Source organism: Meleagris gallopavo, chromosome 1, assembly GCF_905368555.1.
Source record: "Meleagris gallopavo chromosome 1, MGAL_WU_HG_1.1, whole genome shotgun sequence".
NCBI classification, from domain to species: domain Eukaryota; kingdom Metazoa; phylum Chordata; class Aves; order Galliformes; family Phasianidae; genus Meleagris; species Meleagris gallopavo.
Genome location: NC_139404.1, coordinates 58,322,398 through 58,349,759, shown reverse-complemented (window position 1 = coordinate 58,349,759; position 27,362 = coordinate 58,322,398). Strand labels below are relative to the sequence as shown.

The window sequence follows — 27,362 nt, the reverse complement described above, 5'->3', positions numbered from 1 at the left end:
GCGATTGAGGGGAGCTTTAATCTGTGCCAAATGGGATAGCATTTTTCATGAAAAGAAGACTTTTCTGGTCACTGCTTCAGCATCCTGCACATTGTGTTTACGTTGTTCTAGGAATAAGTTTACATACACATTAAACAGGGAAAAATACTATTAGAAACATGCACGGTGCGCTGTAAGTGGAGAACAAAGTCCCAACCACAAAGTCACTACTTGTCCTTTAACCTTGACACTGCTTTATTTTCAAAGAGCAACGCAGTTAATAGAGGCAAAACTTTCATAGCAGCAGCTGGGGAATTAGACAAAACAATTTACAGTCGTCCCTCCTCCTCTCTCTCCTCCCTTCTCCAGCAGTGTGTCGTTACATAAGCTGATTTCTTTGTTTTTCCTCTTTAATAGTGAGCAGGCTTCACTCCTTTCTCTGAGCTGACTGGCTTGCAAGCTTACGTTTTTCCTCTCAAAACAGGCTGGCTTTCAAAGAGGAGGAGCACAGCGTAATTGAAAGAGCTGGCCTGTAAACTGCCGGCATACGCTGCAAGAAGTTCTTTCTGACAGCTTACAGTCGTGTAAATAGGATGCATGGGAGCGTGCCATAGGGTTATTACTGTTGTGAAAGCAATTCCTCGTGCAGTGTTACCGGAATAGATTAAAAAATAATAATAATTTTTTTAAAAATGACTTCTGAACCAGGTAAGATTGAATGGGATGCTTCTGTTAAACCTTATCTCTTCAAGGCTTGGGGAATTTGGCCAGAGGCACAAGTCAGGTTTTCTAGAGGGGTGCCTTGTAGCAAATAAACATGTTAAAATCCAGCTGCTGTGAGGCAATACAACTGGAATGTGATGGTGTCTTTGTGCTCCTTTTCTGAGTAAATGAGATTGCAGTTGCTTGAGCTGCCTGCCCAGTAAATCTGCCACACGGGGATCTGTGTTACTTTTGTCTCATTCTGCAGTTGCTTTCACTAGCTAGAGACTTTCTAAAGCAAATCAGTTTTGTGATGTTTATTTCTACTTTTGACACACTTGCCAGGCTTATAGAGATCTCTTCATAGCTGCAAGGTTTCTATAGTGCACTTCTGTGAATCAGCAGTTGAAATCTCTCTCTTATTGTTTTAGGAAATAGATGTACACTTCTGACATGCTTAGCTTTTCTTAGAGTGTTCTTGCAATAATCCATTTAACTTGCACTTACACTACTATTATACAGAATAGGATATTCTCTTATTCTTCCTTCTCTTTTTGCACCCTTTGAAAGGTGTGAGGTTTTGCACTGCAAATATGTTTCTAACTTAATTTCTAAGAATACTTTTGAAATTTCTGCCCCACGTGTGAGTGCATTTTGCAATTCTGAGAAAAGCTCAACTTAGGGTAAGTTGAATTAACAGGGCTTGTATTTATCCCTAACAGCTACATATTTTTATTTCAGTTCTCCACAGAGCTACAGGTGAAATAGGACTGTGGGAGGTTTGGGTTCAGCATGCTAGTTTTCCTCTGGAAAGCCTTCTGGGAGTGAATAGAGGAAAGGGAATGATTGCATGGGTAAACTTGAGGGATTTGCTAGAGAAGCTTGGAGCAGATGCATGCAAATGTCTCTGCCTCCTGACTTCATTGTTGCTGGCATCTAATTTTTCATGCCTACAAAGAGCACTTGTTTTAAAATTTTATCCCAGATCCTTTTCTGTTTCATTACTCTTTTCCCTCTAGATATTGATAACCACTTGGCAGAATGGGAATCATACTTTTACTCTCATTCTTTGAGTATCACTTTTCTGAATCGTGAAAAAATTGTAGGAAGCATTTTTTTTTTTTTTTTCTCATGAGTCTTTCTCTTAAGAGCAGTTTTCTGGGAGCTGTATGCATATTCTCTTCCTGTAAATGCAACGCATAACCCTGGTGAAATTTATTCTCTTCCTGTAAATGCAACACATAACCCTGGTGGATTTTCAGGAAGCTCAATGGAGTGCCATGACTACTATTTCTGCTATTACGAGTTATCTTTCTTTTTGCCCTCTGGTTTATATTTGGTGATTTCATCTGGCAGAGGCCTACACCATACTTGCTTGTAACAATGGCAGTCTGATTGTAAAGGACACTGGTGAAGCTGTGATCTCTGAGTATACCTAGAGATTGTGGCATTTTTCAGGCAGTGTCTTTGCTTCATCTCTGATGGAGTTATATGAAAGCAGTTAGCACAGCAGTGGACTGTTTTGGAAATACCTCGCTTGAAGGGCTAGCAGAAGGAGCTTCTAGCAGTGTGCCTCTAGAGCATGTAGGTACCTCATAGCATAACCTTTTCAGAATGTTATCAGGAGACCAGAGTGCATAGTATGCATAGAAAAGGTGATATGAAGTAGTTCCAGTCTGTGCAGGTTTGAAATCAAGCAAATATCCCTTGACATTCCTATATTGCAATGTCAAAAACGTGCAGTTGAGAGCGTGTCCCATAGCCTAAGCAAAAGAATTCTTCTAAGTATTGAAGGCCAAATATGTGAATTTTGTAGCGCATACCTTTTCACAAGCTCCAGTGTTTTGGAAGAAAGGATCTTTGTGGCTTTCTTCTTATTCACTATAAGGTGAAAGCATCACTGACAAACTGATCTCAGGCAAAATGATCTTGCAAATTTCAATGACACTGTGACCCACAGAAGTCACCAGAGAGCTAGGTGTTCACTTCACTTTGCACTGCCACTGCAGCCTCCAGAGTCTTCTGCAAGTCTTTTCCGTGCTAGGTGCTATGTAAACAGAGAAAGCCAGCCTGATGGTTTACGTCAGTGCTTGTAAACCTAGTGAAATTGTTGAGTCTTTACTAAAAATACAAACTAGCTATGGCACGCTTCTTTCCCCCCGTCCTTCCCGCCTCCTCTGGGCTTGTGATCATTATAAGACAAAAGCATTAAACCCTTAATGGAGTGTAAATGTAGTGCCTGTGCGTTCCTAACAGTTGGACAGACGATACTTGACAGGCAGGAGAGTAGGCTGTTAGAAAGCACAATCTTTGCTTTATTTTGTTGTAAAAATATTTAACATATTGTGACTGCTCTCACTTGCTTGTGAAGAAGCCCATACAACAACAGTGTGTCACTTGGTTGGGGGGAGAGTGGAGAAAGGAAAAAGAAGGAGGGGAGCAACAACTGAGTAAGGTCATAAAAGGTGGAGAGGACCTGGAGTGCTGCCAAAACTTGCACTGTGAAAGAAATGGAACGTTTAGCCTTAGACAAATGTTATGAGATTTTTGTGGGTTGGTTTTTATGAGGATTAATTTCATAGATTTTGTTTGGAAGACTTTCTTCCCCAACAGCAAGCCGTCAGGTTTTTTTGTTTGGTTGGTTTGTTATTAATGAATATTTTTATACTCTTTCTTCTGATGCCAAACAGTGAGGCTTAAAGGAAAAATCTTAAAGGATACTTAAAGGATAAATATCGCATAGGAGTCCTTGTGGTAGGGCTGCAGTTCCGTGAGCAGCTCACCTGATCAAATGGGAGAGTGCTGCCAAGGGGCTGCCCAGTCCTTCTTTTAGACTTTCTCAAGCCATTTCAGCTCACACACAGGAGAAAACGAGTACGATAAAAAGAGCGTATTGTTTTCTGCTGGGATTCCATTGGCTTGGAGTTAAATCCAAGAAGTATTAGAATTGGTAAGAAGTAAGTGGTGAGAATTCAAAGGATGGTGTGGGAATAAGGGGATAAAGCATCCCCTTTGTGGGTTTGTTGTTTGGTTTTGAGCAGCCTTTTTTGGTCTGTCCAGAGATCATAAATATTTTCATTTTTAGAATATGTGCAAAGTGAAAAGTTGCATGGCCTTCAAGGATGCTGGGCAGAACTTGAGCTCTTTTAAATTTGTTTCTGCTCATGAAGTGCTGGTGGGTTTAATGTATTTTTTCTTCTGCATGACCTTTTCTTAAAGCATTTCCTATCCATTTGCTCATTTGAAGATAGGGAAGTCAAACAATCACCTGACTGTTGAACTTTTTGGAACAGAGCGGTAAATATTCATCCCAGTCTTCATGAAGAAAAATATTGTAATTTTCCAAATTAAGTTTTATGAGATGACATTTTAAATTCATCATATAGTTATTCTTTTTTCAAATATATTTTAGATAGGATTCTGGAAAAGAGAAGATGGAGAAATAAATAAAGTTGCTGTGAATTTGTTTATCTTGGCTATATGATAAATGTATGATGTTGATGGCACTGATGTGCAGGTCTGTTAAAATGAAGGGAGCTCTGTGACCAGCAGCACAAACAGGAGTTCTCTCTGGCAGTGTCAGGCTAAGGCTCTATTCCCCATTTGGATTCCAGGCAATATGCATCCTTCCATAGGGATGATTAGAAACTGGTGAGTTAGCATTATGATCTCTCTGTCTTGTTCTTTATAGGCAAGACACCACATACAAACTGTCACGATTATGGTAGGTTCTGAGGAGACTGCACAAGGAAGGTCCTTCTTAAATAATTTCAAGAAGGCCCTAAGTGTACTTAAACCAGGCTTTTCATGGCTATTCTTACTTTTTTTTTCCCCCCCTAACCAGGTCAAAAGCAGGAAGTGCTTGAATTCTTGTGAAGTGTCCAGCTTTGGGTTCTTTATATTTCTGTTTTGGTTCAGTGAGCCATTCCCAGGGAGCTGCTTGTTTTTCTCTGTCTTGTAGATGATGGTTGTTAATTACTTGGCGAGGAAGACCGGAGTGCTCCGGGAGGCTGACAGCAGGCTGTGTGCCCCTCGCACAGGGGAGGAAAAGCATTCTCTGCTGAACAGCTGGAGCAGCATGCAGCTGCACTGCTGGTACTTATTTATGGGACTGCAGCCACATGTTTCACTCCATCCTCTCTTTGTCCTTTATCAAGTGCACAGTTTTAAGCATATTTTTAACCTTTCAAATAACGGAAAGTGTGCCTGGTATCCTGTTGTGGTGCTATTGTGCAGTTATCACCCTGCAGCCTGTTCTTTAATTACAGCATATTATTTCAAGTCTTGACTCACGTATTTTTAGAGACGAGATTTTTGATTTTTATTCCCTCTCCCTTCTGTTTCTTCCAACTGTAACATCTGAGAAGTGATTCAATAGAATTAACATTATCTAGTGGCTACTTTCCTCTCAAAAAAGAGTCTTGTTTTCCTTTCACTTTTGCATCCTTGCCCAAGCTCCAGTGCATCTAAGGTGAATGAAAGAATGTGGAGGAGAGCTAGTTGCTGCTATTTTTCTAGTGGGATTACATTTTTGATGGCTTAACCTTTCCAGACTGCATCCTGAAGCTAGATGCACGCCAGTACTGGTGCAAAGAAAGCGCTGGCAGCAGGCAGCTGGGAGGGAGGGGAGTGGGTAGAACAACTCATATCCAAGGTGACTGGCTCTGGGATGGTTTTGAGCTGTTTCATCTGGCTCAACACACTATGACTGCCTCAGCAGCTGGATATGGGAAGTAATTCCTATCTATCAGGGATAATTTTATTGGCTGCTATAGAATAATTGACTTCTGTTTGGAACTTTGACCATTCTGCATTTCAGATAAAATACATATGTATTTATACCTTTAAATTACTTGAATGCTGTTAGCCTGTATGCTTATACAACATGTGCTCAGATCTTCAGAAATAATAGATGTCAGTTATACTTTGAACCTACTGTAATTAGACTGTTTTTTTTCCTGTGGGTCTGTGGTGTTCAGCATCCTGTTTCTAAAAATGTTTTCTTAGTAATTAAACTTTTAGAAACAGAACTAGCTGAATTTGTCTCAAAGCATATGTATATTTTCTAAAATAACTCTAAGTTGAGATTAATATGAAATAACTGCACAGGTAACTGGGCAGAGTAGAAGATGGAATCTCTGTGACTGAATTGTTAGAGAAGTCTTAAGGAGAGTACAGTGATAAAAACGGTAGAATTTATATTTAGATCATAGTTAGAATCATAGATTCCTTAGAGCTGGGAGGGACTTCTGAAGGCCATCTAGTCCAACTCCGCTGCAGTGAAAGGGACACCACAGCTAGATCAGGTTGCACAGGGTCTGATCCAGCCTTGCCTTGAAAGTCATCAGGAACAGGGCATCAATCCAACACTACATAACCTGTTCCAGTTCCTCACCATTGTCACTGTAAATGATTTTTTCCATATATCCAACCTAAATCTCCCCTCTTTGAGCTTGAAATCATTTCCCCTTGCTCTGTCACAAAAGACCCTGCTAAAAAGTCCGTCCTTTTCTTTCCTGTAGTTCCTTTTAGATACCGAAAGACTGCTATCAGGTCACCTTGCAGCCTTCTGTTCTCCAGGCTGAACAGCCGCAGCTCTCTGTCTGTCCTTGTAGGAGAGGTGTTCCATTCTGTGGATTGTTTCTGTGTCCCTTTTCTGGATGTGCTCCAACAGGTCTATGTCAGTCCTGTACTGAGGACTTCATATCTGAATGCAGTACTCGAGGACAGGTCTCTCCAGTGCAGAACAGAGGGGCAGGATCACCTCCCTTACCCTGCTGGCCAGCTACTCATCTTTTGATGCAGACTACTTATCTTTAAAAAAAAAAATCTATTAATATTTGTCAAAATCTAAATACTGCTATTTCATAATGGCTTGTAATTTACAGAAGGGGAAGACTTTCATTCTCTGAGTTTGTTATTGCTCTGCAGAATATTTCAACGTACAATCTTGAAAAATTCCAATGGTCTGTAAAAAATACAAATATCTGCATTTTTTTCCTAACGTGATCCCAGTGCTGCAAGTGCTGTCCTTAATGTGAAGCGTTAGACTGTGCTGCTTAGTACGGTGTCGTGCTGGTTATCTTACATATGGTAACAGGAGGAAAATGTACCAGCTGGCAGACACTAGACAGATCAAGCAAAAGAAACATTTAGGGCTCAGTGTCGCAACCCTCATTCAGACGAGTGATTTTTCAGTGATCAGTGAATCTGCATATGCAAATGGGGCATCTTATTAAGTAGGAGCTCGGGATATTTAAAAAAATAATAATGATTGCCATCTGTGTAGAATATGCTGATATCAGTTGAAAAGTCAGCAAAAAAACGTTACTGCTTAGTAAAGCAATTGCTGGGGAGACATTACAAAGAAAGATAAAAGGAAAAAATGTTTCAGGGAAAACTCAGTAGAGGTGCTTCTTGCTAGCCTGTTCTGGCGGCAGAGTTCATGAAAATGGCTACTAATACAGTAGGAACTTGAAAAAGGCACACAAACCTTACTCAGCCCCTTCCTTCATCAAATACATGGGAAGTTGTAAAAAGGTCACAAGAACAGGGATGGAAGGAAATGACCTTTAGAAGATGCTCACCAACTTTACCACAGTCGCTGCAGGGAAGAGGTGGAAGCATGCAGTCAGTAAGCTCCCAGGATTATAAAATATAACTGTGTGAGCAGTTTCAAGCTGGGTGTTGCTATCATGTATTATGGGACTAGCAAAAGACCGTAGTAACATGGAGGGAGAAACTGCCTGAAATTACCTGAGGTAGAGATGAGACAGTAACAGCAGTATAGCTGAATGTGGTTTCAGGATCAACTTATTCTGCATTAACCTGGACTGATGAAATTGCTGCAGATTAATAAATATGATTTCTTTTTTGATGTGGGTTTTTTTTGTTGTTGTTTTTGTTTTTTTGGGGTTTTTTGGTTGGGTTTTTTTTTTTTTTTTTTTTTTTGGTTTTCACTTATAGTTGTCAGAAACTTTGGTAACCCTTGAACCTTGGAGATAGCCTTCAGGACAAGAAAAAAAAAAAGGGCCCACACTACTTAGACAGATATTCATACTATTTTCTGGAAAAAAGATGATAAAAATCTCTACACTGCTACATATTTTAAAGGTAAAAGAACACTGCTCTATGTTTTCTGTATAGATTTTGGGCTTGATAATCCCATGTTCAAATAGAAAGTGAAAGCAAGAGTTTGAGGGAATGTTTCGTAGTACAGAGTCTAAGTATGTATGTGAAAGAGCAGTTCCTGATTCCTGTAAACAGAATTTATTTTGTTCCAAGCTCTGACTTAAGTTACACATTTTTCTAGAGTTTGCTGAAGAGTTGCTTCTCTCTGATAGTTGATTTACAATCATTATCAGCAAAACCAGTGTCTGTAAGTAAATGTGACTCATAAGGACCTTAATGAAGTACATTCTGTGGTTTTGGCCGAGGACTTCAGTTGCAAGCTACTCCTCTGAAACCACAAGCTGTGCATCAGCAGCTTATTCTAAACCAATGGCATCCAGTTCAGGGAGTCCTAGAGTTGGGCACTTTGCCTTCTCCCTCCAGCACTTCTGCTCTCTTTTGGAAGAGAGAGCAGCAGATGCAGGTGTCTGGGGTCCTGCCTTCTGGAGCAGCTGCTCGGTCAGTAGCACAGCTCACAGACCTGCCACCTCCCATCCCTCTGATAGGAGAAGACAGGAATAGAAAACCATAGCAGACATGGCCAGGAGAAAGGTTTTAATGTTATCTCGGTGACTTGCAGCTTCTACAACCCTCCATCCCTGCGGCCATCAGTAACCTCAGCTCTAGCAGTCCTTCATCCGTAAGGTGCCTCAGCATCATTTTCATCAGTGGTATCCTCTAGTGACTGGGCGGTTAGACAGCAGTAGCAGTGATAGATTGTAGATAATGTTAGGAGAGTAGTGGTCCAGCAGGGAAAAGGTGCAGAAGGTGATGACTGCAAATGCTCGTTCTCAGGGTGGGGTTTTAATACCATTTTTAGAAGCCATTCACTGTTTCTTTTACACAAAGAGTTAGCATTGCCACTTGGAATTCTATCAAATTAACTTTTATTTTAAAGACTCTGCATGCTGAAAGTGGTTTTCTTGGCTTGCTTTGCATTCCCTTTCCTCATGTTGCATCTCCACATTCCTTACTTCAGAACATGTCTTTCTAATGAGGTTATATTGGAATCCCTGCATGTTGTATGAAGAAACTGTAATTTTTTTCTAGAGAAATCAAATGGCTATTTCCTGGACTGAGCCCAGAAATGAAGTCTTGTACAGTGCCTTTCATTTTATTGGAAGAGCACCAGCAGTGAAAGTTATGTTATTGTGCTAATCCAAAATTTAGACAAATGTTAAGAGAGAGCCCCATTAATTGCTTGCTTATTCCTTTTACTAAAACCGCAGCAGATGCACAGGCCTGCTTTCATGGAAACTGCTATTAGATCAGAGCTCAAAGAACAGAGATCACAGACAAACAGGGAGAAAGATCTACATCATGCTGAGTCTGTCTGCATTAGCCAGTGTTGGCACAGCATGTGTAGGAAATGTGAAATTCACCATTCAGTCCTTTAATTTGTGTGGTATGCAGCATACTGAGATCAGGAGATTGTTGATGTTAAATCTTTCTTTGTTAGCATTTAGTGCTTCCTTTTAAAGATCAGGCTCTAGATTCTTAAAGCAGGTAACCTATTAGAATGTGATGGCATTGATAGTTGATAGCCTAGCAAATATGAGCTCTTTAATAGGCAGCTTCTGTAAGCACCTGAACATACAAGCGTTATAATTAAGAAATATACAAGAAAGTTTAGCTAAGCAGATTATTACACCAAAAAAGGATAGAGGGCTTCCCCTTGTCCTGGGCTTGCTGGAAAACTCCAAAAGGAGGAATCTCCAGAAAGAGATCCTTCCCCACTGGTAGTCAGCTCTTAAATGGTGCCTAGGAGAGGTGGGGCCAGGCAGAATTGCCTTCACCTGTGCTCCCAGCACTGACTCATTGCTCGCCTTAGGTGATGAATCAGAGGTTCAGGCTGTGATTCAGCAGTTCCCATACAGCATCATTTTAGTCTAAAATTAAAAAAAAAGTACTATGGGAAATATGCATCGTTTCTCCCAGCCAGAACAACCATAAAATGTAAGAAAGCACAGGAAAGGCATTGTGAAGTGCTTGAATCTCATCAACACCCACAAACGAGACCAGTGCAATAACATGTCTTTGACCAAGCTGGTATGGATGTGTACCTACTTTGAATTGGGTTCTGTTGTGAACACTCTGTATAACCAACCCACTCTAGTGAATCAGAAGTGGAATTATTTCAAAAGTCAAATAAGATTTTCTCATTAGAATACTGTTTCTGTATGTTGCATGGTTGGACTTGCTGAAGTTTGTTTCTGTTCTCCTGTATTACGGCTCATATGGTTGTAAGAGGCTCGTGTACTTGATGTTGTGCATACTGCAACTGGGAAACCTCTGCTCTACATTATTACGTAAGCCAATTTAAGCTAGAAAGATGCTGAATAGTTTCTGATTCCTGAAAAGTATTGTGTGGCAAGTATGGGGGCTGCCTCCTATTCTGTTACGTTGGCCCACAATGTCAGAGATGGATATTGGTGATATGGCAGTAGAGGTTGAAGCTTCCTGACAACATCCTGTTACATTTTGTTGCTGTGTGACAGATGGTAGCAGAAGGGCAGTCTGACCAAATGGCATCTGACATGGAAGTGTATATGAAGAAAAGGCGTGTCATTGAATTCCTCTATGAGGGAAAAATAGCACCCAGTGACATTTACTAATTCTTGCTGAACAATTCTGGAGACCAAACAGTGGATGTGAGCACAGTGAGGCGGTGGGTGATGCATTTCAGCAATGATGCCGTTGTAGCAGCTGTGAAGCAGCGGGTCACCTGAAATGCAAAGACTAATGGTGGTGCCTGTGTTGAAAAAAAAAGCGTGTTTTGTAGCTGAGAATTTGCTCAATCAAACAGTGTTATTGTGCTCTTTTTATCTGTTTTAGTATAGATGGAAATAAATAGGAGGTATTACTTTCAGAGTGACTTATTTATTTGGCATCTGAGTTTTAAGTTCAGTAAGGATTCATCTCTTCAATTTCTTCATCAAATATTGTGGAGTATTCAGAGTTTATTAAGCAATATCAATACATTTTTTGCTATCTACAAGTAATACTTGTAGATTGATTTTCTCCTTGCAACTGGGAATGTCTCCGTGCAATGATATCAGAAATAAAAGCCTTAGTCTTGGAAAGTGATCTACATTTTTCTGTTGAAAAATATCCTATTTTTTTTGCCTTTGTCTGGAGAACCGCTTTGCAAGAAAAATCTCTGTATTCTTCTATTTTGCTAGCATATATATCTGAACAACTCCTTTACTAAAACCTGATCTGTGTCCTAAGTTTTGCCAAGATTCCACTCTTCAAAGATAATTCTAAACCTTCTGATACTCACCTTTTATTATTTTTGACCAGCACCATATTGCAGAAAGAAAACCAACTTCTTCAACTCAACAGCCCTCCTGACTTCAGCTAAAGTTGTTTTTCTCTTTTTTGTAACATTATATTATCAACCATCATTACAGCAGTAGCTCACCGCAGTAAATACTGACATTTAACCTTTAGAACTCATCAGCTCAGCACAGGATATTAATAGGAAATTTTTGTCCAGTTCTAAAGCTGCAAAGCATTTACGACTCTATCACCACTTTGATGAGAAAGGGGAAAATGTATCCAAACTCAAATGTGTAATTACCTCGAGAGGATAGCATTCAATAGAATTTGGCAAAAGATTGTTTTTTGTTTTTGTTTCATGAGAGTAACTTGGACCTCCAGACTTACTGCTCTCTTCCATATTCCTAATGTACATAGTTTGGGTTAGTCTAAGCAGTTGTTCCTAAAACATGTTTGGGTATGCAATTAGTAGCATACATCTCATAGTTTGGTACGTGTTCCTCACAAACAGGACAAACCCATGAGTGGTAGGTACCACATAAGTTCTTAGAAAATTATTTTTGAGGGCAGGTTTGGACACAGCTGTGGGTAGAATCTGTGGTCTGATTTACTAGATATCCTGCTCAGGCCTCAACAAATCTATTATTATAATTCCCTGTGCAAGAGTTCTCTAGCTGCCTTCTTGTCTGTGCCCAAAAAACTGCTCGTCCTCATACTATCCCTGCTACCGTTCCCCAGGTGTTTAGTGAACAAGTGAAGGGTTGAATGAATCTCTTTTAATGTCAGTGTTATTTAGCACAATTTTGAACTGAGCAGAAGATTGTAAGACAAGATTATTGTGGCTAAACTGATGCTTTTGTTACAAGTTCAGTAGGGAGAATATTAGCTGCACCTCCATATGTGATGAGGGCGAGTAGCAAAGGTGAAGCTTTGCCTTGATGCTGCATGAGAAAGTGTGGCAGTATTACATCAAGGCTCTGGTGGCTATTCTGGGACCTTAACACACTGGTTGCATATATAGTTACATCATTTGAAAAGAAGTAAACCTGATTTTGAGACTTAAGTTTTTCCTCCTAACAGTCACAGGAGAATAATCCTTTCCCTGATAGGTGAGGGTTACATACAGAAATGCTGCCTTTCTTTCATTCAGGATGTAAGAGTAAGATCACAGTGGCAATAAAAAATTAAGTGGTGATGGAAAAGTATAGATGGTAGGAGTAAAACCAGATATGACAGAAAATCTAATGGTGTTTAGCCCGTCTTGGTGAAGCTGGGACTACTGATAGAGGACCTATGCAATATCAAAATATTAGTTTAACCTCTTGTAAAAACAAATAAGCAATTTTTTCATGTTACTGGCATTTCAAGCTGGCTAAATATTCATGGCTCCAAGTAATTTTTAATTAAAATGCTCTGGAAAATTAGATAATGCTTCTTAGCTTCAAACATCTTCCAGTTTTCTTGCAAATTATGAAGAAAACAATTAAGTGCTTATCAAATTTGGAGTGTTTATCTTTTCTGCTAGTTATTTATAACCTCTGCTTTATCACTTGCATTCTTGCTTGAACCCATTAAAAAGTTTTAAAATCCTTCCCTTCTCTTCACATCAGGGTATCTAATCATCCCCAGTTACAAGAGGCAGTATTAGTGATGTATTGGTGAACGAACAGAGGAACTGGCTAGTATTTTGTTGCTCATTGCATTTCTGAGTTCAATTAATATCTCAGTTATTGTAACACATAAAACAATAGCAACACATCTTCTTTAATCAGATCAGAACCAACCACAATGGGAACCTATTTCAGCCCAGCAGAATCTGTAAGCTTTTGCAGCTTGTCTGGCTTTTTGTATATGTAATTGGATTTTAAGTTGCACTTACAACAGCTGCATTTCTAAAGCGTAGACTGTCTTATTGCTTGCTTAAATGGACAGAATTGAACAGCCCTACTGAAATATGAATGAGCTTTAACAAGATGAAGTGCTAGTCCTGCATTGGAACAGTCTGCCCAGGGAGGAGATGGAGTCACTATCACTGGAGGTGTTCAAAAACATGTAGATTGTAGATATGGCATTAAGGAACATGGTTAGTGGGCATGGTGTGGGGATAGGTTGGTGTTTGAACTAAATCTTTTTATTGTATTCATCTTTTCCAACATTTACGATTCTATGAAATGCAGGCCACTGCTTGTGGAGCATTTAGTGTTTTTGTATGCACTAAAATCAATGTATTTGGAACTTTGCTTATAATATACTTCCAAGCCTTTGCTACTAGATACATATCTGTAGTGAATATTCCTGTATTTTTGACAATTTTTTTTTGCCTACAGCATCTGGAAGGTATTAACTTTCACTAACAAGAAACCAGGATTTAGATTGCCAGGGATGTTAATGCTGGAGTCAAGAGTGTAACTTCTTGATTCTGCTTAGAAGCATGTTGTAGCTAGATGACCTTTTTCCATTCCAGCTTTCCTTGTGAAGAAAGCTGAACATATTTTATTTATCCTGTTATGGATATATTACTCTTCAGAAGTGTGGATTGAGGATTTGAGATGGTTAACACAATTACAAGTTCAGAGTGTGTCTTAAATGTTTGTGGTGTGTAGTAAATATGCCTTCTAGATAGAGTTTGCTTGTATAATGGCTCACGCAAACAAGAGTGAATTGAAGATAGTAAGGGCTGTTAAAGAAGGCCAGCTGTTCTGCCTCTTCTCTTATGCCAGCTAGCAGTGCTGGAGTGGCCATGGGTTCACTGACCCCATCTGTGTAATCCATCTTACTGTTGTATCGTTTCTACTGCATGTCTCACTGTGTGGTTGTACAAGCGCTGGCGCTCCCCTCCAAGCCTGGGGTGGGAAGTAGCCAGGAAAGGAAACCAGACTAAATGGTGACAAGGTGAGAGGCAGAGAATAGAACTGCCCTCTTTAGCAACTCTTTGGCTCTGTATCTGATTGTGAATGTTAACTTGAAATAAGACAAAGCACGATGATAAGTTTGTGTGTGCAAAGAATATTCCTATTCTGACTCTGGCAGTACCTTGCTTTCTTAGAGAATCTTTTTAATAAGTTACAAAGGTACAATTCTGATGGAGATTTCCAGCTTTGGCCTGGACAGTTAGCAATACCCTTTTTACTGATCTGCAGTTGTGGAGCTGGAGGTCCTGAAGAAGTGTGCTATCTGTCAAATCTACAGTCAGAACAGTTTTCATAAAGCTCTAGGATGTCACGCTTTCACACTCATTGCAGAGTTAGAAGCCTGATCTGAATGTAGATTTCTGACATATGTTCAGTTGCCTACATAATGTGTGGGATGTACTGATCCTGCCAGGAGTTGTTGTTTCTTAAAATTGTTTCTAAATTGGAGATTTCCAAGTTAAAGTGTGAGCAGTTACAATCTGATATGGGATTCTGTGGTGGTGAGAAATTCAGCTCTTTGATGAGCATCAGGAGGACTTGCTCCTACAAGCCTTGTGCCATCTCCTTGGTCTGTCCAAGAAATTTCAATACTCCACTCTATGTAGAGAAGCAGGAATGGCACTTCAGGTGAATCCTCATGAAATGAGGGAAGATTTGGGACAGAGTTCCTATTGCTATAGTACAAGATGGCTTTTCGTGTATGGAGATATCCAAGGAAACAGAGCTGAAGAATTTCTGCCTGAGATCATGGGTGTCTGAGAAGTGTCCACTAAATAATTGTTCTGGGACCAGCCACCTTTATGTTCTTGGGAGATGGCACTCCTAACTGAATGATGGAAGAGGGAGTTTTGCCATGTTGCAGCCACAGATGTCCTGTGCATGTTGTGGTATGAGTGCCTTGGTTAGGTGGGTTGTTGATCTCAGCATAAACTTCTGCAAGTCTCTATGTTTGCAAAAGCAGCTTCTTGGTGCAGTTCTACTTCAGCGTTTAAAAAGAAATTAAGCTGCTAAGAAATAAAACATAAGTACTTTAAAATATTGTTGCAGTCTACATGGTGCTGAAGAGCTTTTAAACAATAGTAAGCAATAGCTCTGGAATCTCTTTCCACTGCTTTTTAATGAGTGTGCTTGGCTGTTGCTGGAATGGCTTGATATAATGGATTTTGCCTTGGGATAGGAAGATGCATTAGATCAGTGCTTCCAGACTCTGCAGATCAGTTGTTTAGAAGACAGCAGAAGATTGCCTTATGAAATGAATGGTTGGCTGGGTTTTGAATTTGTTTTTTTGGAAATAAGTAAACAAAACTCCAACTATACTTGCATTTCTGTCAGTAGAAGCAAGCAAAGATAAAGCAAAGATAAAAACGATGGCAAAGGAAAACAATAAATATAAGTGTTCGAAGTCTACTATAGTTATTTTGTTAAAATGAAAATAATTAAGGTAACGCTGCAATGAGAAGTGGATGTTTCTCCCATCTCTTGTTCCTCCCCACAAACAAAATTGTGGATTTTTTTGATTCAGAGATGGAGGAACATTAACTTAATTGAGATATCAAGTTCCTTCACAGTAGTATTTTAAGTCTTTTAATGTTTACAAAACAAATAACTTCCACACACGCACACATCCAAAAGTGTGCAGTCTATGTGAGTACATTTCAATACATGCTTTTACTATAATTTCTGTTGTTCAGGTATGCTTTCCTTTATTTTTTTATCCAGTTTTCTTATAAATGGCATTGTACTAGCATTCTCAGGTAAAATAAACTCCACTCTGCTAAGACAAAATGAAATAGAAATGTCAACTGTCTTTTTGCTTTGCTTTCATTTTTAATGGTGTAATTAGTAGCTCTTGTCTACAAAAAGAAAGAAAAAGAAACGTTTTGAGTGTATAGTATTTTGTGAATACTCTGAATACACAAATTGAATGGGTGAACAAAAACACTATTTTTCAATGGTTCTTCTCCTAAACAAGCCTGTTGATAATAGATAGCAAGAAAGCAGTTAGAGATCATAAGCTTTCTCTAGAATAACCTGAGATAGTCACAGGGGAAATATATTTTTATATATGCAACTCTTTGAGATTTAAACAATGTAATGCATCTCAGTGGAAAGCAGTCTCTGTTTTTGCAATGGATGCTTCAAAATGAAGACAAGCATTCTAATTTTCTCTGTAGGGAGGCAGCAGCACTTAATATACGTGCATATAATCATTCTACCATGCATTGAATTCTGTTTCTAACTTGCTTTTTGAAATATTTTTCAGGCAACAGCATCTGTCCAAAGTCCTTAATATTGTCTAGATCTTGTCCAGCAAGTGCCACAACCAGGCTAGTTGAGCAGAATGTACACAATGAAGCGGCTCAGGGAATAAATGGAAGTGTGCCAGTCAAACAGTCCCCACGTTCAGCCTCAAATCCAAAGCCACAAGGTAAGTGGTCTGAAATACTTCGGTTAGGTAATCTGTGCTTCAGCTCATAGAAATAGAACATTTTGAAAGAACTGTGCTTCTCACAAAGAAAATAGTGGGGTAAAAGCTGGCCGCAGAAATATAAATGTCCTGTGAGTGTTTTGAATCTGATAAATTGATATTTCACTGAAAAAGGTTCTTTGAAGAAAGATTAGGCTTAGTAACTAATATGATTTTAAGAAGATCAACTGATACAGATATACCTCTACTTGCATCACAACTGTCTAGCAATCTGCTATGTGCTTACTGCCAGGTAAGTAATGTGAAATTCTTTCTGTGCCCAAGACGTGAGAACACATGTAAGCCTCTTGTTTGTATTAAGCTATTGTCTGGCTGACTTCATGACAGGAAGGAAATTCAGGACTTCTGGGATTCCAGCTGAGTTCAGATGCAGTCTTCTAGTGGAACTATGTGGAAAGAGATGAGAATTCAGCACTTTCTTGCACAGTAAAAGCTCTCCAGTATGTCTGCAGAGTAGTTGATTTCCTTTCTTCCTGTACATAAATAGTATTTTTAATATTAGAAGATGGGTAGATTTCTAACCTACATGTCGTGGTTATATATCTAAACCTCAAACAGTTTTTATGTGGTCTTCTGAATAATATTGATGATTCTGCTGAGGTTGATCACAACAAAGGGCCTATATGTTCTGGAAATCTTGAATTCTGGTCTGGTGTCTTTTAGGAGTGATGTACAGTAGAAGCTTCATTCATCTCAAAAGGTAAAAAAGAGACAGTTTTGAAGACTGATATGATGGTTCTACTCAATGAATTGGATTCTGAGACACACTGCTGATATGGCGTAAGCTAGAGACTTACAGGAAACTAGGTCACATCTAAGTCATGTATAGAGACTAAAATTATATAGAACTTTCATGTAGGGATTTAAATATCTATCTATCAATCTGTGGGAAAATTCATCTTGAAAAAGTTTGTATTAGTTCTGAATTCATCTTAAGGAGGGAAAGAAATTTTGCTGGGGTGCCACAAAAGCTTTGTTTACTTATAGTGATTGAAAGCAAAATAAATCTGTATTTCTTGTTCGGTTTGTTTTTATTAAACCTTTGATAAAACATTTTAGTTTAATGAACAATACTGGCAGTCATATATAAGCACCGCTTATCTGAAGTGATCTTTCTGACCAGTTCCCAGGGCTCTTAAAAGCAGCTATCTAAAGATAAGTTAGCAAAGGAGTTCATGCTCTTCCCAATAAAAATATTTAAAAAGAAAATTGGGCAATGAATGAAAAGAATTAAACTTTTCAAAACTAAAACCAATCCACTTACTGTAAGTTTTAGCTGTTAGATAAATTAGAAGCTGGAAAATATTGGACCATATTAATTCATTCAAGTCATTATGCAGCTTTTATTGCTGTTCTGTAGCCATGGCTATTTTGTTCATCAAAAAGCAGTGTAGAGAGAAATAATGCAGTAGTCTAAGAAATGCAGCTGATTAGATTTTATACAATAATAATTAGTCTGTTTCTAGGTCTGCACCTTTCTTTAGTTATCCTTACGAAGGGTGTGCAGCATATCAAAGTTATAGAAGGTATTTTGTGAACACTTTAAATATACAGATTGAATAGCTGAACAAAAACGTTATTTTTTCAATGGTTCTTCTCCAAAACAAACCTATTGGTAATAAAGATATCAAGAAAGCAGTTAGTTATATAGTATTTATTAGCATTTTGTTTAATTGAAGCAAAGCAAAACAGACCAAATGAAATCAGCTTTTGGGAGACCAAAAAAATCAAAGTTTTTGTTTGTTTGTTTGTTTGTTTGTTTGAACAACTATTAAGGTACAATTGCACAGCAATTTCAGTTTTATATTAGCAAGAAATTATTTTCCAAATTGTTGTTCTAGTCATGCAAATACTAAATGTCCTTTTGTAATGCAAGGAAATAAGATTACAGACCTTGCAATGCGCATATGTTTGGTTGTAGATGAACTGCAAAATGACTTTCAAAAATCACAAAAATGTATACAATCAAAATGAGAGAAATAAAGACCACTTGTGATTGCATTATAAGTGAAGTATGGGCATTTTTAATAAGGTTAACTTTTATACAGAGGAAGAATTTCCAAAATCTTGCACTTGAAGTGAACTGCAGATTCTGAACTTGTTTTGGCCTCTACTTGGTTACTGAGAAGTTGTTTGAATTTTTGGAAACAGATCACTTATGGTAGTTAGAGCAAGTGAATACATTTCTGCAGAGAATCCAATATGAAATTCTTTCTTTTTTTTTCTTTTTTTTTTTTTTCCTGGCACTTAGAGGAGAAAACAAACTAGCTGTGTGATACACTGAAAATGAAAGAACAATTTTTGTTCCTCAATAATTCCTTCCATCAATTTAGAAATTCATATGTTGAAATTCTTTGAATATTGCTTATTTTGTGAAAGTCTGCAAATGTGGAGCAAAGACGGAGAATGAATGACAACTGGTGATGAAGTTTAGCAAGGAAACTGTGACTGCAGAGAACTGCAGTCTGTAGCAGCTGTGACATAAGGTGCTTTGCCATCGCATCCCTACGGTGTGTTGTCTGATAAAGGGACTAATCCAGACTGGAGGTAGTCAGTGGAAATAGCAAAATATGCTAATATCTTCTGAGGCAAATGCAATGTGTGAGAAATGAAACAAACTGCTAAAAAAAATAAAATGAAATTTGCACTTATCTACAAATACTTGGGCAATGATCAGAACCTAGCTATAGCAGACTGCATGTAGAGTGACATGAACAAAGTAGTTGTTTTTCCTACATTCTTCTATTTCCTATGTTTAGAACCTCTTGCACGGGTTTTATATGATGTCCAATTACTAAGTATTAGGCACTAGAAGTGCTGTCTGTAGCTGCCAGTTTTATTGTAGGGTGGAAAATATGTTGAAGTGTTAACACTTCCTTAAAGCAGAGAAGTGTCTTGTCAGTTGAAGACTGCAACTGCATCAGTTGCTCATTTAGATTTTTCTAATGAGCGCTGAAGAGTACTTGTGAATCTCTTACCAATGCCAGAGACATCTTTGTTAGTGTTGGAGATGATGTGCCACTTCAGAAGATGGCCTGCTCTATTCTATTATGAAATGGCATAGACGTATCTCCAGCACTTAGTTAACTGAAAGCCAACTGCTGTAGTACATCTACTCTGGAGGATCAATCCTGTCCTCCTTTCTCAAATAATTATAATTTTGTCCATGGTTTTTGAGGTATTCAGTGTCCTGGGCCCATAAAAGCTGAAAACCTCTTAATGGTCTGCAATGTAGACTATTTCTCTAGCAAATGAAGCTTCTACAACTAAAGATGAACTGAATTGAATCTGGCTAGATTTCTCAAAATGTACAGTGATTTAAGAAACCTGTAGCAATATCTCTCTTAGCAACAGAAATGCGCAATCTCAAATGTTATCTACAGAAAGAAGATAAATGGGGGAACAAAGTACGCTTGATTATAATTGATCTTACTTTTTAATATGTTATTCAAATATATTTGTTACATAAAAAGGTGGAAATGCATATCCTAAATAAGAGCTGTCTTTTTTACCATCTTCTGCTGGACCTAGGTTACTGGTTATTTTGTACTTTTCTTACTGGTGTCAGTCTCTGGCATCTCTCCAGTTGCACTTATTTGATCCTCATGTAAGTAAGTGAGAGAGCATGAAAAAGACAATGAAAGATGATTGAGACAGAATAGCTGCAATTACTTATCACAGAAACTTTTGTCTTTGTATTCTCATTGAACTAAAATTTAACAGCATTTTAACCATCATAGTTTAAATTCACAGAGGAGGAATGAATAGGTGTTTTCCAAGAGAAGTGATAAGTGGCCTTTGATAATATACCTTGGCACTGGCTGAGGCTGTTGTACCTATTTGGTGCAACATTTAGGTGTGTCTCAAAGTACCTCCCATTTCCTTATGCATGAACAAAGTTGAATGCACATCTAGGGACTACAACTTAAACATTAATTGCACATTTTGGCTAGCATATTACAGTAGTAGCTACCTGAATATACTGAAGGGTTTTCTCTAGGCAGAATATGCTGTTCAGATTTCCTAATAAGCTCAAAATTCTACAGCAGAGAAACAAGAGTATTTATAGACTTGAACAGAGCTCTGTATTATACAGTGTATTACAATGCTCCAGTCTTCTCTCATTTTTTTCTTTAAGATCCTTGCCGTGTGCACGCTGAAAAATAATCTGATTAAAACAAAGCACTTCAGAAGTACATTGAGGGAAGTAGTAATGCAATTTGTTTTCCATAATCCCTGTTAACAATGTTGACCTTACAGAAGGGTTATAAGGACTTTTTATACTACTTTTCTTTTCCTTGATCTTGTGACTGTCTTTTCCCACTGCTCTATTTCTAAAACCAACAGCAGCTATAGCAGATTAGGGGGAAATGCTGCCTGTTAGATGGAAATAGCGAAACAAAAAGAATATAACTTAAACTCAGGATTTGATGTGGCTGTTTGGTTTGTGGTTCTCTTCTGAAGATCTCAAAGGGATTTTCAATATACTGGTGTAATCCAGTTTGACTGGAGATTCTTTGTGCTTGCAGTACTGAATTGCTGTTACTTTGGTGGTTCTTTTCTTTCCTTTTTTTTATTAGTAATGGATACAAAAGTGTGCAGCCCTTCTACGGAATGTCTTAGAATTTAATTTTTGTCCCAATGGATCCGGTGTAAAAATAGCTTTGAACTAATTCTTTCTGCTTAATTAGTAGATGTGAACTCCCTCAAGTTTAGTAGTTTTAATAGATCCTTGTGTGGATATGAATTCTTATGAGATGTACGAAAGAACTGATATATGAGTCCATCAAATAAGAACGCACAGAACCACAGGCCCTGCACAGTGTATTGCAAGAGCCAGAAGCCGGTCCAATGCTGATCAGTAAATCCACCCGATGTCCTCTTTCCCATCTGTCTCCTACCCTGAGGGAATGGCAGTGCCCACACTCAGTTACGTGGCCTGCTTTTCCCAGGCCGCTTGTCTCGCATTTTTCAGCTGTCCTGCTGCCTTTGTCAGCGCAGTAACCTATTCAGCGCTTTGACAGCTCGGTGATGCTCGTTGGCCTAATTCTGCCAGGAGTTCTCAGGGCTCCCTGGGAAGACAAAGTATAGGAAAAACTGCTTCACAATACTGCAGCTGCAGCTGAACAAATGTGCGCAGCCCCACCAGAAGGGTTTCTGTTGGCGTACTCCAACACTTACACAATTTTATATTCTGTTTGTTTCGGCATTGCTTTGTAACTATTTGAAAATAACAGTATTTTCAGTTTTGTTTCTGCATTGCATCCTTCTCCAGACTTCCTTTTTCATTGTGTTAACAAATACAAAGAAAGTTGGAAAGAAACACGCACTTACATTAAAGCATTTGAACTATAGTGATTTCCTTTCACAGAATCACAGAATGGCCCAGGTTGAAAGGGATTTCAAGGATCATGAATCTCCAACACCCCCACCACAGGCGGAAGTTGGTGGCTTCCACATTTAATACTTCCACATTTAATACTAGACCAGGCAGCCCAGGGCCCCCTCCAACCTGGCCTTGAACACCTTTCTTCTCCCTGTATTTCATTTGTCCTCATTTGTAGTTAATACAATTGAAATGTTAAGCTTTTTTGTTACATTCATTTCTTCATTGTGCCTCTCATGATACTTTTCAGAATGCAGCTATCACTGCAATCTCTAAGTACAGTTTGGTTATTGGAAGCACTGACAAATATTGCTTCCTATAAATTTAATCTAAGGTATGGATGAAAAGCCATCCTAAATCAAGCGTTCCATCAACGTTATATGCCCATGTCATATTCTGTGATAGTATATTTGCAATAATAATTTGCAATAGTAATTTTAGTTACCACTTTCAAATTTTGGTTGTCAGGGTTTAACTTAATTCCTATGGTGCATAGTTATTACAGGGCAGGTCAGGAAGCTGATCTAGGGTCAGTGATATGACAAATATGGCCTTTTCACATCCATCTATTGAGCATCCTGTATCAGTGCTAATTCTGCTGCCATGTGAGATCATACCTGCTGGGGGGAAATTGCAAGCTCTGCAGCACACCTGTGTGCTCCCTGTGGAGCCCAGGGAGCTGTTACTGCCACAGGCAATGGCTTGTCTTCTAGTCATTACCCTGTTAAACAACGACTGATTGTTAACAATCTAACAAGAGTTTATAGTCAGGATATGGGAAAAGAAAAAAGAAAAAAATATTTTGGGGGACTCAGATTTTCAGCAGTATACACAGACGAAGGTTGAAGTTGAAGGCAAATCTTTCTTTTCCACTGACAATCATTTTTGAAGTAGTGAGGGAGAAGATAATGAAGGCACCAGAGTGGAGCAGCAGTTAAGTCTCTCCTGAGGAAGGATTCATGACTTCCACAACATGGTTAGATCTTATGCTCAGTGCCTTTTTAGGATAAAATCTGCATTTGTAGAGGCCACGTGTGAGTTTACTACAGAACACCAAAGGGGAAAAAAAAGAGAAAATGGAAGGGAGAGGGACCCTAATATTTTAGCTTCAGTAGCATGTGGTTTGGCTTTTATATAATATGATAATATAAGAAGGTGCTTGATACAACACAGTACATAAAAGCTTATATGAAGTTCCTGAATTCATGAAGCAATTTAAAGCTAAGTCAAATAATCTCTCTTACTGTGATAACTTCTTATGCTAAAGATCTCATGTTTTCTGACAGTTTAATGAAACAATTGCCAACTGGCTGATCACTGTTATTGTTTGCAGTGCCTCCAAAGCCACTTCATCTGCAGAAGCTATCACCTGTTACATACCAAACCTCTAGGCATAAAGCTTTATCAAGTTCGAAGCCAAGAATGGAGGAAGATACACCTACTCCTGTTTCTAGTGTCACAAAAGAAAAGTCCAATAAAGTGTCAGATCTCATCCATCGTTTTGAGGGATGCAGGTATGTGATGTGATTTTAATTGTTTCGTGGTTCTGTTGGAAGAAGAACACAGATATTGTGGTAGTGCTCAAACCTGTCTCTGCCAGAGGAGCTGATGACAAAACAGCATGTTTTGAAATGATGCAATTGTGTATTTGGTCTGCACAGGCCTGTTCATTTTGATGAGGCGCCAGTCTTAATTTTTTCTTTTAAACAAGTAAATAACAGAAAAACAAAAACCAACCCCAAAACACATGCTACTTGCAGCATTTTTAAAACATCCTGGAAAACATCAGCAATTTGATTTTGGAATGAAATTTTGGAGTGAATCCTAAATTCTTTTGTTCTTGTAGGAAAAAAAAAACCACCACATTTCTCTATTTGCCTATAAAAAGGAAAGTCCTGACTCTCCTTTTATACTGACCTAAAGTCTTCAGATTATTCACGTGAGTTAGTTGCATTGTTGTGGCATGTACAAAACTTTTTGCATTGTAGTACTTGGTGATCTTAGTCGAATGTATGAATCTTCCTTAGTTTTTATACTGCATTTTACAAGAAAGACTTGGAGAAACACGAGATACAGTTAGTTCACAAAATAGTACTTCTTGTGTGCCTTTTAATTGGATGCATATGACAAGCATTATAAGCTCTGAAACAGAAGTTCTGAATACATCTGTTCTGTATAAAGAGAGTGACGTTCCAGAAATCCCATGACAGAGAAACAGTCCAGTGGCACTGGAATTTTAGAAGTATTGGACATTGCTTTCTTCTGTTTCTTCAGGATACCGATGTTTTGAGGCTTATACAGGGTTGAATATGTGATGTACAACAGAGCAGTTCCTAGTAAGAGTGTTAAGATTTTCATTGAGAGAATTCTTCCTCGAGATAGAGGAAACTTAATTTTTTATGCAGAGACAGCTGAGTGTTGCATAAATAGGTTTGTTTAATGGAATAGAAATAATTTCAGAGCTTCATCTACAAGAAACTTCAATCATTTTGCACAGGCGTAATTTCATTGCTGTCATGGCAACTACAGAAAAGTGGGAAAAAAAATCTGTAAGGCAGCACTGGAGTTCCTGTGAATTAAAGTAGTTTGAGTCCCTAGTCTTTTTACCAGTGTTTCTTGTTCTTCCTCCAAAACATTATCCAAATCTTTTTAACACTGTAGTGACCCTAGAAAAACATTTTTACCTCTTTGATCTCTCTTTCTAGTAGTTGTTAACTAACAAAAAGTTCTCGAATAAGATACGATGCTGTGTGCTTTTAGTTTTTTTGTTTGGTTGGTTATGATCTTTAAATCTGAGCAGTTACCTTTTGATTGCATTTGTGAAGGTGGAGAATAAGAAGCATAAAAAAGAATTTCCCTAAAATTCTGCCCTTGACGAATAAAGACCAATATAAAGACATCAAGACGTCCTGTCCTGAAGGATGTGAGCTGCTGCTTGGAATCTCCCTGTCCATAGAAACACTGCCTTCTGTGATTTTGTTTTTCTGAAAGAGAGCTCCACAAGTTCATTGTGCCCTCGTGCCATTAAGCCCTACATTTCTTCCTGTTATCCAAACCTGCTGGATTGTACTGGCACTCTTTAAATAGTATGCAAATAAACTCAACAAGAAAGCTTCAAAAACTTACTTTCTTGTAGACAGTAAGGGCTTTTTTGGGGAGAGTCAGGTGTGGGAGAAACTGAATAGCTATTTTGGCTAATCTTATTCATTAAGTACACCAAACAATATCTGTCTACTGATAAATTCTCTTCAAAACTCTGATCTCTGCTGTTGAGAAACTTTTCTAAGTAGCATGCCTAGTGTCCTGCTGTGCTTGGGGAAGCAGTCCACATTTTTAAAATAACCTTACCTCGCAGACTGAGTCTTCCATGAAGGTGAACTTCACTTGTAATTATTGGTTTTCAAACATCTAGGTAGCGTGTTCATGAAGTGCAAACTCTGATTGCCAATTCTGATAACATGTTTTCATTAGTCTGTATAGTCCACAAGAAAAAAAAAAAGGTAATTAAACCACTGTGCCATATGCATGCAGTGGAAAAATGTGAATGAATTTCACAGTTAAGTTTCTCAGTGTTTTGAGAGTTTATTTCTAATGGTACAGTTTTTACGCAACTAAGTGAGAAATGATTTACTTCCTTTGTTATATGATAGAAAATGAAGCCAGTATATATTTTTTGTCTTAAGTATACAGAAGTTCAGAATATGCTTGCGGTGTTTGTGTAAACCATCCTATAAATAAGGAGTAAATATACAGTTTATAACTAATCATCAACTTCTTTGTAGATGAATAGTCCATACTAAGAACTGTGTGTTAGAGCACAGTCATGTTTCTATTTTTCAGGTTGAATATGGTTTGATAAATGTACTTAAAATCTAAATGCTCAAGTTTCATTGTGGTTTCAGTGATTTTTTTCTATTTGCTGTAATAGTGCCAAACATTTCTACAGAGTGGGCTAACGTTTATATTGTCTTAAAATTCAAAATCTCAAAAATCTAACAGAAAGAGACAGTGAAAGGTACAAATGAGGGATAACATATGTTCAAAGCTGAGATAAAATATGCAGGGAAAAAGCCTTCAGAAGAGATGCATCTTGAAGGAAGTGTAGTAATAAATAAGGAAACTGGGGAAAGAAATGGGACAGTAACCAAAAGCTCTGCCTTTAATATGCTGATTTAAGGGAAGGGATGCTAAATGTTCTCAGATGTTTTTCGTGCATTCTTAGCAGGCAATTAGGAAACAGGCTCCCTGTCAGTTTAGGCATTGGACTGGTACCTGGGACACAAAAATGGTTTCCCCATTTTTGCTAGTAGTCTTCTGGGATAGTTGGGGCAGGTTGCAGTGTATTCCTGATATCCTGAATGTGGTCAATGATACTGCCTTTGATTTTAAAAATATAAGATACAAGAGATAGGAGGATGGAGTGAATCAATAGGGATACCACTGCAGCTTTTCTGGGAGGAGATGCATGTTTGTATTTTAATGGAAAAGTTTAAGTATTGATGATATGAACTTCCTGATATTAATGCTGGAACAAATAGTTTGGAGGAACTCTTTATATGGTCTAGCTGTCCTACTCCCCTTAACAGGGGTTTTCTGTAACACTATGTTTAACTTTTTTTTTCCTATCTTTTGCTTGTTTGGTATTTTTAGCCCATTCAGTCCTATTGACTTGAAGAAAGATTCCTCTGCTCTCAATGTCTCTAAATCTCAAGGAAGATATGGGTCAACGCCACCACCTCAGCCAAAACTCCCCTCCCAACACCCACTACTAAAACAGGGAAACAGTAATACCGACAAAACTCAGGTTGCACAGACACACACAGCCAATGGAGTAGTAACACAAGACCAGGTAGACCGTGAGGACAGAAGGATACTTGACAGAGGTTCTACTGTGTCCACCCTGGTTCCAGATAATTCAATCAACAGCAGCTTGATAAATGGAGAAAGAGTAAGCACATCCAGAGATTCTCTGGAAACTACAACTTCCTATGAAGGATCAGTACTTAACAGCTGCTACAGGACTCCAAGCAGTGATACACTGCTCCCATCTGACAATGAAATTAATACTAATGTGGAGGAAGAACTGAATGAGGAAATGATCAAACAAGACCAACCTGCAGAAACAAAGGTAAAGAGAGAAGTTGTTTTTCTTGCAATATTGCTACTCTGTGTATATTTTCCAGATTTCTATTTACAAAAATAAGCAAATCAGAAAGCTGAAAATCTTCTGATGATTTTCCCTCTAAAACTTAAAATTTATTACCTTTATTAAAAAGAGGTTGTTTAAAAGAAAGCAACAAACTTGTCTGAAACTACAAAAAGAGATCTGAAAGCCTGACTATCCAGTGGCTATTCAGTGATGTGCTTCTGAAGTAAGCTTGCAAAAAGAAAAAAATGTGGTATGGCACAATTTTCTTGCGTTAGGCAATCTCACCAGAAAAAT

General features: G+C 38.3%; 1 protein-coding gene across 6 annotated transcripts in view; it reads left to right on the top strand.

Annotated features, from left to right (window-relative positions):
• Positions 1-27,362, top strand: part of FGD4 (FYVE, RhoGEF and PH domain containing 4) — a 115,826-nt gene that overhangs the window by 55,563 nt on the left and 32,901 nt on the right. For 5 of the 6 annotated variants that reach the window (XM_085229338.1, XM_085229347.1, XM_085229370.1 and 2 more), the window contains 3 exons: positions 16,309-16,473; positions 23,253-23,433; positions 26,570-27,047. In XM_085229338.1, the coding sequence (XP_085085464.1) occupies positions 16,309-16,473; positions 23,253-23,433; positions 26,570-27,047 (824 nt within the window). Of the gene's footprint in view, positions 1-425; positions 688-16,308; positions 16,474-23,252; positions 23,434-26,569; positions 27,048-27,362 lie in introns of those variants that run through there. The other variant, XM_085229353.1, reaches the window with a different exon arrangement.